Source organism: Poecilia latipinna, unplaced genomic scaffold, assembly GCF_001443285.1.
Source record: "Poecilia latipinna isolate Pla-1442-1.1 unplaced genomic scaffold, P_latipinna-1.0 Scaffold1315, whole genome shotgun sequence".
In the NCBI taxonomy this organism is placed as follows: Eukaryota; Metazoa; Chordata; class Actinopteri; order Cyprinodontiformes; family Poeciliidae; genus Poecilia; species Poecilia latipinna.
This window is the reverse complement of record NW_015113931.1, coordinates 101,847-112,347: the sequence shown is the minus strand read 5'-3', so window position 1 is coordinate 112,347 and position 10,501 is coordinate 101,847. Positions and strand designations below refer to the sequence as shown.

At 42.1% G+C, this 10,501-nt stretch overlaps 1 protein-coding gene across 1 annotated transcript; it reads right to left on the bottom strand.

Moving 5' to 3' along the window:
- Window positions 1-1,389: 1,389 nt before the first annotated feature.
- On the bottom strand, window positions 1,390-9,075 carry tob2 (transducer of ERBB2, 2). Its single transcript, XM_015055419.1, has 2 exons — window positions 8,830-9,075; window positions 1,390-5,172 (listed from the first exon to the last, which is right to left on the bottom strand). Exon 2 carries the CDS (start codon window positions 4,984-4,986, stop codon window positions 3,787-3,789), a length of 1,200 nt encoding a protein of 399 aa, XP_014910905.1. The 5' UTR covers window positions 4,987-5,172; window positions 8,830-9,075; the 3' UTR covers window positions 1,390-3,786.
- Window positions 9,076-10,501: the final 1,426 nt, after the last annotated feature.

Sequence of the window (10,501 nt, the reverse complement as noted above, 5' to 3'; positions counted from 1 at the left end):
TCTTTTTTTTTTTTCCCCCCTTCCTTTTTGTCTGCCCCGCTTCCCCCCGAACCAAGGGCCCCGCCTTTTTTTTTTTTTTTTTTTTTTTTTTTGGATAGATTGACAAGAGTGCTGCTGGCTGATGAAATGTAAAGTAATATCTGCTGGGAAGAGTCCAGCTGATGTGGGTGGTGATTGGTGAGCAATCTGGCTGCTCACCATCCAAGAATCCTCAGTTTTTTGTTTTTTTTTTGTTTTTGTTTTTTTGTTGCTTTGAATTATTGATCAAACGTTGGCTTGAATTTGTTTACTGCGATAAGAGGACTCATTACCGCTTCAATCAATCATGCAGAAATCTAATGTTTGTGATCGGCGAAAGGCCCAGCTTTCAACAGGAAGAAGAAGAACTAGAAGAAGAACGACAAGGACGCGTTGGTTTCCATGCTTTTTTTTCTCCTTTGCCAGTCTTGGTTTTTTTTATTATAAACTTAAAAAAAGAATCTGATACAATAAGAAACTGCAGTAGTAACTCCCCCCCCCCCCCTTTTCCCCGGGGGGGGGGACAAAAAAAAGGGCTTTTTTTTTCCGGGGGGGAAAGGTTCATTGGACATCTACAGGGTGAACAGGTCAGATACAAAATAGGAAAAAAATAATAAAATACAGGGAGGAAACAGAGCACTATTTATATATATATATATTATTTAAACTCTTAATCTATTAACTTTTACATGTTAAAGTTTACATAGAAAATAAGATTCTTTTTTTTTTCTTTTATCACAATTAAATAGTCCCAGGTGCAAAATAAACTGCACGCAGTGGTACAAGCAAAGGACATCAGAATACAAAAAAAAATAAATATCTTCTTCTCCATCTTCATCAATTATCCACCCTGCTTTTACAGCAGCCTGCGTTTGAAACACCATCCAATGCAGGTTTTGCCCCACCAAAATACAGAAGTGAAGAAAAATCCCATAATGTTTTTCTTTCAGACACGCATGAATTTGAACGTTTCTCTTCTCCGCAGGCTATTTAAACCAGGGTGGACAATTGGATCTGGACCACATTCACTTTTATACTTTATTTTCCTCCAACCTCAATTCTCTCACAACTGCATGTGACAAACCGGAAGCAAATTCCTGGGGTTTGCTTTGTAGGGTCCAGAGAGGTAGAAACCCCCCAACCCCCCATTGGATCTTGAAGGGCGGTGGAAGAATTACAGGATGAGCGTCGGTGTAAGCAAAGACGGAGGGCAATATGGCTTTTGTTTAAGAACCTGAAAAGGTTCCGGCAAGAAATAAAAAAAATAAATAAAGGAGGATTTTTCTAAGAAAATAAATCATGTTCAAGCAAAGAATTTAGTCACAATTAGCCGGCTACAGCAGCGTGTTGCAGGATTGATTAACCTTTTTTTGCCACTACAAACTTCAATGTTAGTTTTGGGGAATTTAGCAAGAGATTGTCAAACATGTCGATACCCAATAGACTCTTCAGTTTTATCTTTTCTTAAAAAGATACAAATCTGGCAAAAAGCACACCAAAAATACATTGAAGCTTGAAATGTGACAACGTAGAAAAGTTAAAAGTGCTGTATGTCTGAGAGTGCAGACGGACAAAACACTTTAGGCTAAAGGTGGTACATGTCAGGCAGGAATTAGATGGAAGATTATATTATATTTAAATAAAAAAGGGGGACAAAAACAATATAATCTTAACTCTGATGATTTTTGGTTTACTTGTAAAATAGTACTATTTGCCCCAGGAGAGCACAGAGAGTGATATCTGCCATCTTTTTCCTCCACAGTCCTCACTGTAAACGTTCACTTCAAAACTTAAGAGAATACATTTACCCGTCTTTTACGAGACAAATGCTGTACAAGGTATGTTACACATTCAATACTTTATTCTGTACATCTTTATTTTGTCTCAGTTTGCATATATTCATGATACATTTCCGGAAAGAAAAACAAAAAAAAAAAAGTAAAAGAAATGGGGAAGGGTTTAACTTCAGGATGTACAAAACTAAAGAATCTGAGCATGAGAAGTTTATATACACAATCCTGGAGTCACAATCCCCAACCAATACAAATGCAAAGGGTCATTTGAAGATAATTAAAAAAAATAAACATGAAATTAAGCTGATGTAATTTAGAGAAAATAATTTTTGGGTCCTTATGCCAAATTTAACCAAAATTACAATGCGAAACAAACAATAATAGCTACACCTCAGGAAAAATATTCAAAAATATTTAAGAAAAACCAAAAAGTCTGATGGGATCTTTCCAACACAATGAAATGCAGGTTAGGCTAATCCAATAACCTTCCAACGTTTTTCAGGTTGTCTGAATAAAAATGTGCAACAACGAAGCGAGGGAAAAAGATGGGCTTAGCGCTGATGGCTGCGGTGACATCAGGAGACCCAGTGATAAAGTGCTGAGCGGCTGGACATGTGAAGGTTAACCTTTCCCTGCGGTAACCAATGACAACATACGATGCTGGGAGAAAGAGAGAGAGAGTCACATGTCCGACAAAGCCGTGCACACAGACATCGGTTCTTTATTATTTCTCTCTCTTTTTTTTTTCTTTTTTTTGCAGCTGAGAAAAGACTGAGCAAACCTGGGACTGTACAGAGGTGTTTTCTTTTTTTTTTTTTAAGTCTTGCAACAGCTTGAGAAAGAGACAGCAGGAGAATTTCAAGAGGAGAGGAGAGGATAGTGTAGTGTTTTAGTTTCACCGGGAACGTGCTCTGGGTTTCAACGCGGGACACGCGCGCTTTCCAGTACGCCCCGGACGACGCAGAGGCATCGCGCTCGTCTAGAAGTTTCTCTCCCCGTCTCCCTCCCTCTTCCTCCATGCAGAGGAAAAACCTCTCCTTCATAGTCAAAGTCATGCTAAGCCATTTATCACAATCCGCCGCCGCTGCTGCTCAGGCTGCTGCATCCCCTCCCCAACCTCCTGCTCCTCGCCCGTTCACCTTCACACACTGCTGACTGGAACATCGTGCGCGTCGATGCGTGTGGTGCATTTGTGTCTGCACATTTCCCTGTGTTGTGTTCCCCCTCCACCCCCCACCTTCTTTTTAATTAGAGGTATCGGCATTGTTAAAACTGGAATTTATTTCTCATTTACATTCAAAAAGGTTTCCCCTTGACAGACAATACATTCTCCAGTGCTGCACTTTCTCTCCGCTCGCCCATCATTCATTCCCGCTCATTCCAGCCGCTGATAACAAGCATTGCGTCCGACGATAACGGAGACAAACAACCGTTCCCTCGGTCGAACCATAACAAAACGGAGCAGGACTATACACCCACCCACACACACACACACCACCCCGCCTTCTCCTGTGTATTTGTGGCAAGTAGGGCAGAGCAGATTGCGGAGCAAAGTGCTGAGTTTTCCACAGCAGTCGTTCCCTGCAGGACTTGGCAAAGTCCTTTTTTTTCACAGCATGACAGTGCAGTGCAAAATGGAGCTGCTCTAGAGACGGGTCCGTCGGAGGAGTGGAACATAAATGCTTCACATCACAAAAGAAAAGTAGAAAGAAACTCGCCTCCCTAACCATCAATGTTGACGTGAAGGAGAACAGAAATGAGTCCAGGCAAAACGAATGTCATGTAGAGATACATAACAAAATGTACGTTATGGAGATGTTTATTTTTTATTTATTTATTTATTTATTTATTTTAATCTCTGTAGCAAAACCCACTCTTGACGCGTGTTAGCATTATAATATCTTGTTAGAAAAACTGAAAACAAGTGGAGAGTCACCCATGTCTGCGTCCAAGTGTCTTTGTTCCAGACGAAGGCTTAGTTGGCCAGCACCACAGGCTGGAAAGACTGGCTTGGATATTGCAGGCTGTAGCTTCCCAAACCATCAAACGATGGTTTCTCCACATAAGGGATTCCTCCGCTGCTGCTGAGGATGCCCACGCTTTGAGGAGAAGGGCTGGCAAACGGGTCAAAGGTCGGATTGGAGCCGAGGTTGTGCGAGGGTTGGAAAGGGCTGGCTTGTGGCTGCATTGGTTGGGTGTCTGCGTCGAAGAAAAAGGGGCCCGGGGATCCTGGGTAGACGAACTCTTTGGCGCTGGGGGAGAGCTGGCTGGGGATCGGACCTCCAAGGGAGTGCAAAGAGAGCGATAGGGGCTTGTGCTTTAGCAGCTCTGGTGCTGAGATGGTGGTGGGAGAGCGAGAGAGCATCCTCTGCGAAGGCGGGACAATGACACCGGAGTTGGCCGGCGACCCGGCTCCAGTGCACTTCTTCATTTTGGTGGAACCGAATTTGGTGGCGGCGAAGCTCGCGGTGGTGAAGGTGATGGGCTGTGGACGGGCAGGAGGAAGGGCTTGAGGCGGCTGCTGAGTGGGGAGGTATGGCAACCCGCCACTGGAAGGAGAAGGGGAGGAGGTGTCGGATGAATGGACACCTGGGTCAGTAGGTGTGCTGGAGCTAGGGTAGCTAAAGAGCCCAGGCTGAGCTGTCAAAGGTGTGGGAGAGCTTGACAGGGATGGCAAGAGTGCTGGAGATGCTTGACTTCCAATTGGCACAAACACCTGAGCATCTGGATTAAATCCCAAGCTCTTGGCCTCCTCAGCCTCTGACTCACCTTTGCCTTCTCCGTTAACCGCCTCAGCCCTCTCGCTGTCACAACCCAGGCCTGGAGGGTCCTCCAGGTAAAGCACCTTCACTGCCCCCTTCTCTCCAATCTGGTAGGAGACCTCATAAGGGTCGATCCACACGCTGAGCTCTGCGGGGACATTGGCGCGGACCTCCTCTGTGTCCAGTCCACTTCTTTTGGCAGCTAGCTCCACCACAGGGTCCCTCGGCGCCCCCAAGTGGATGCAGCGGAAAGCGGATCCCCTAAGAGGGGCCTCAGGATACCAGTGTCCCTCGAAGCGGGAGACCAGTATCCTCTCCAGCTCCTCGCCAAAAAGGTCAGCCCGCCGACGAGGCAGCTTGTTGTACAGGTAGGACACAATAAAGTTGAGGGCCACCTTGACCTCTAGATGCATAGTTGCATCCGGTTAGTGCCGTCGTGTGAGCAAAGTGTTAGAGGATGCTGTTGAAAGGGAGGCAGCACAGACGTACCTCCAGCTTACTGAAAAGTCGTTGAATCTTTTAGCGTCATATCGGCAAGGGCATCTCAGAAGCGGGGACCGAGGGTTGCAGGCTGTTTTTAAGTTCTCTAGACGTTCCAGCTGTGGAGACACAAGAAAACTGTGACTCTGATGTTCGGTTGAAGAACAAAAGCAATCACATCTTGAGGTGCTAGACTTGTTAAGTCTGATATACTTAAAGTTCATTTTGAAGTTGGACAGAAGCTACACGATGTTGTCACCATAACAAGGTCCTGACATAATTCTAGTAGTAATCAGGGTTTCCCCCAGCGTATTATAAGCTTGGCAGGACACCAGGCTTCACTTGTCCCCTCACCAGGCTAAGCTTTGTCCATTTTAAGTAGGGTTTTATATACACCAGTAAAAGTGGCAGTGAAGGCCAATTAAGTTAGGTTTGTAGGTGATTCATGAACTAACGCAAACCAGTTTCTGCACCTGCCCATTGGTCTCTCAAGCTTTTACAAAGCCTGCTTGTGAACCTCTGAATTTTTGTAATTTTACATTTTAACACAAAAACCCAGCGGCTCACTGGTGGACTACAGTAGAGCCTCTACCACTGGGCGCAGCAGGTTTTCGGGGGGAGACCCTGGTAATGATAATAATAATAATAATGATAATAATAATAAACTTCTCTTCCTGAAAAGGTAGACTAGGTAGGTTTGGCTGCCACAGAGCTTGACTTTTTTTTTTTTTAGAGGAGTTTTCACTTATTAATCAAGTTAGTCAAGGCTGGAACATTTCAGAAGCTTAATATGAAAATTAATGACTCTCCTGGATTGGCTGCTTTGGAGATGGCAGCCATTAGCCTGTCAAGTAACAGCGACACAATATCCAAGCTGCATTTTCTTTAAAATATTTTAGATATGCTTCATGAAAAAAAAAAAAAAAAAATACACACACAAATAGGCGAATTTTCTGTGAATAATTTGAGTTGCATTCTAAAGAAATATCTACAAAAGGCTGGGGTCGACCGTAGCTATAAAATAGAAAAAACAAAACAAAACAGAAGCAAAATTAACTTACAACAAAGCCTGAAACGACAAACTCACACTGTTGAAAGCCACTGAAAATGTGAGTTTTAAAACAGCCTAATCACCACTTGTTCTGCGGTGTTGGAGTCGCGATTGAAAAGGCCTCCGAGCTTCAGCTTAACATTTGGTTCAATCAACAGAAGCTGGAAGCTGACCCTTTTACCACAGCTGGTTTTGTGCCTCGTCGTTGTGGCCAAAAAAAGGTCAGCTCTGGTCCGCTTTGACCAGAACTGACCTTCCAACAGAAAAGGATTTTGGCTTAAACCTGCCAGTCGAGTTTGAGGGTCTTAATTTTGGATCAGAGGCTTAATTTCTTAGTTGGCATCATCAATGTCAAACTTACTTTACTGCCAACAGAGACACTGGTGTTCCAGTCTGAACTAATGTCTTTGTAATTCCTCGATTCTTCCCGACTTTAACTCAGTTTTCTGTCACCCAAAAGGTGACAGTTTGGGTCAGTTGGGTTGTTCCAACAAGTCAATAATCCCAAATGCATGAAAACTGATTTCTGGTGGCTAAAGCAGGCCGACATCAAGATTGTGGAAAGGCTGAAAATTTACAGACTACGCCGAGTCGACAGCAGCAGGACACCAACCAGTTTAGATTAGCTCTACAAAATGTGATTAGAAACGGGTTTAAATATCCAGTCAAAATAATGCAAATCATGTGGTTATCTGCAACTTGCAGACAAACCATGTGCAGACATTCAAACAAATATTATTGGGAGTGTATGTAAATATAGTTTTGACTGTGAGGATTAGATCAAATTTAAAAAGTTTCTCCTTGTGCACTCGATTTTTGTTTTAAAAATCTTTTGATGGAAACAAAAAGTAGCCATTTCAAAGGCACTGAATTACAGATAAGCACGCCCATGTTGCGTGTGATTCTCTCACTAGCACTGTATTTTAAAAATAAAAAAGAAAATGCATCAAAATGCTAAGGTAAGAAGAGCTGCAATACGTGAAAGTTGATACAGATTCCAATAGTGAATGCATATCTATATTTACTTGTGTTAGCAATAAATAATTCAGCCGATGCCTACGTGTTGTGGGACAAACATGACTCTTTCTCCTGAATCAGCAACTATAAATGGACCGTTTCACTTTTCAAGTACATCAAGCGTAAGACACGCTGATGGATAACAGCAGATGCTGCCTTTGTCCAGCTTCATAAATCCTGCATAATCTGAATGTGATCCCATAAAGTGCTTCTGGCTTAATGCTTCACCAGGATCTGTTCACCAGCAGGGGGACGCAAACTGAAATAACGGCACAAGACACGGCAAAAAAACAGGACAAAAATAAAAACAAAGCAAAAACCAGAAAGTGTTTCGTTACAGAAATCAGAAAATGGCAGGACACTTGGTGGATGGAACACAACTTCCCAGCATGCACCTTCGTCCTTCCTCCCGAACCTGGATGAAAACATACACACACACACACACACACACACACACACACACACACACACACACACACACTTACCTCCCTGACAGATGGGGGATTCAGCGGTTAAGATTAGGAAGGCGGCTCAGATTAAAGACAATTCTAATGTTATCAGGGACAAAGCTCGTGCAGGCCGGCTGCCCGGCCACAGGGCTGACGGCCCCTAAAGGCAAAATCCAAACTCTCCTTTCACATGGCTTTGAAGGAGAAAGATGGGGGTAAGGGTTGTCCGAAAGAGCTATAAATAGGGGGCCTCGTCGTTTTTTTTTTTTTGCACCGTCTGTGGAACAAATGCATCTCAACACGCTTCACTTGAAACTAGTGTCATTGAAGAGAAGGATCCAGAAATGTGCCTTTACTACTGCATGTTGCGCCCCATATGGTAGAGATGCAAGTAAATCCAACTCAAAATAACCTACAGCTTCCTGCTTTAGCCATCAGACACAAGCTGGTTTTATTATTGCAGGGTCTGTTGTTGTAAGTCTGAGCGTCAGCAGGATCAGAGGTGTTGTGTTTGTTTACATGGACTCATTATGGAGCAGTGCTTGCTACTATGAGTCAGGTTAAAGCCCACAGTGTTCAGCACTTTAAATTAATACCAAAAAATAACCTTTTACAAGGATTGTGTTGAAAGGAAGCAGTTGCATAATAGAAGCTTCAAACTATTGCGATTTGTCTTATTGTGTCACATTTCTGCACCCTTTTCAAATGATTTACATTTAAAAATGGTAAAGCCAAAGCATAGACAAATATGCAAACAGAAGAATGAACAAGAAGTATATCCTAAAAGGTTTGCATGGACTGAGACAGAGGGAGATTAGTGTCGGTCTGAAGCCACTGGAACAGAGAGTACACTTACTTAGCTGCCAGTGCAAGTGGAGGGTCCCTCCTTTTTGTTTGTTTTTCTTTTTACAGAAATGCCACTGAAAATTAAATCGTAAAGCTAATGACGTGCTGAGCAGCCTATCGAGGATGCAACCGACCAATGAGAGAGCCTGTCTCAGCATAAACATCCTCGAGGAAACATCCGCGGAACACACTGTAATAAGGCTGCGTTTGGACGGTGTGCGGCTGGAAATGTGCATTGAATAAGGAGGAGAGCAAACAGACAAACGCTCAATTCAGTGTCCGAGCCAAGCACAGCCTTTCCTTACAGACAGAGCTGTGGAAAAACACCAGCACATCCCAACAGGATGCTCCATATATCGACATTAAGGAGAAATGTCTCCACTTCAAGCACCGGGTGACGTGTACGTACTCACCTATCAGTGATAACGATGATGTCCGAGCTTGATTTGCGCTCCTGGTTCTCTATATTAATTCCCGTATAATTAATTTGAATTCAAGGCGGAGGTGACAGTCCACGGGTTCGCGAGCTTGATATTTTCTCCACACGTTTCGGTATTTTCCCCCTTTTGCCACCGCAGCTCTAATTATCTGACGTACTTTGCCTCCCGGTGACACTTTGCTATGGAGGTGTCTGCTGAAACTTTACTGTTTGACAACCCGGCGTATTTATACACTGTGAGTCGCCCACACCCCTGTGACGACAGGGACTACTTTTTTGCTCATCATGAATGATGCATACTTCCTTTTTATTATTATTATTTTTGAGGACTTATAGTCATCTACCAGTCATATATGATTACAGTTTCTCTCTAAGGCAATTGCTTTCAATAAATATGCAGCCTCATTAAAATAAAAGAAACACAAATATTATTCTTTTTAGACAAAATCTTTCAAACGAGACGAAAAATAGTGCCCAATTTTGGCATGTAGTATATAGTATTATTTTTGTAGGCACTAGCTTACACGGCGGAGAGACATTTTTCTTCACTGAACAATTTACTAAAAATACTAATAGTGATAGCAACAGAGTTTTTATTGGCTGATATGGAGGAAGACCACCGGTTTATTGGTCAGCAGCAGCTGAAGCGAAGTCAGTTTTGGCAATGGCTTATGGGATATGATGTTCCTAAAGATTCCAGTAAATGTTTATGTTTTTCACTGCGGTGAGCATTTATTTAAATTTGTTATAGGTGTTCAAAAAGACTTTGACTTCACATCAGCTGTTTCTGAAATAACATAGTCTTAGCTTTACAATACAATATTAAAACTTATTTAGAATAACAATGACAATAAACCACAGAAGAAAATAATAAAAGTACAAACATTTAAAACATGTGAAATGCTAATTAATTACCAGTTTGATTATTATTATTTCACAGTGAATGAGGAAAGAAACTGATAATGCCTTTCTGATCATATTTATTTGTTCTAAACGAAACAAGCTGGGAGATTAAACTCAATTTAAGTGTGAGACACCAAAAAAAGAAAGTACAGTAAGACCAACTCAGTCACAATCATGTGAGCAAGGTTGTGTGTATCATCAGAGAGGATTATGAAACACACCCTTGGACAGAGCAATAAAACACCCAGCCTCCCTAAAAAAATAAAAACTGACTGAAGAGCCAAATTTAACAATTGTGTGTAGTGATTTCCCCTAAAATAAATTTCACCTGGTATTTAAGAACTTGTGCAGTAATCTGAGTATTTTTTTAAAAAAATAATCTAATAAGCACAGACGTTTTTAAACAAATCTAAAAGCATAACAAGGGGACTCACAGCTCACCGTTATGGGCAGCTTCACGTTGTACCATGTTTTGTATTTTGGCCACTCTTGAAAGATTGTTAAAGGAACTAATCAACCTGAAGTAAAGATTTTTGTAATTTTTTCCTAAATGTCAGATGAGACAACGGTTGTGCTTTTTGACAACAATAACAGAAAGCAAATTTGGAGGAAAAATATCCAACCAGAAAGATGTCAGAGGTTTTCTGGCTGTGTACAAACAGGATAGGGCTTTAACCAGATTTGGTACATTCAATATAATATGGGGATATCCAACTTGTGCACACAATTCTTGTTATAAAAAT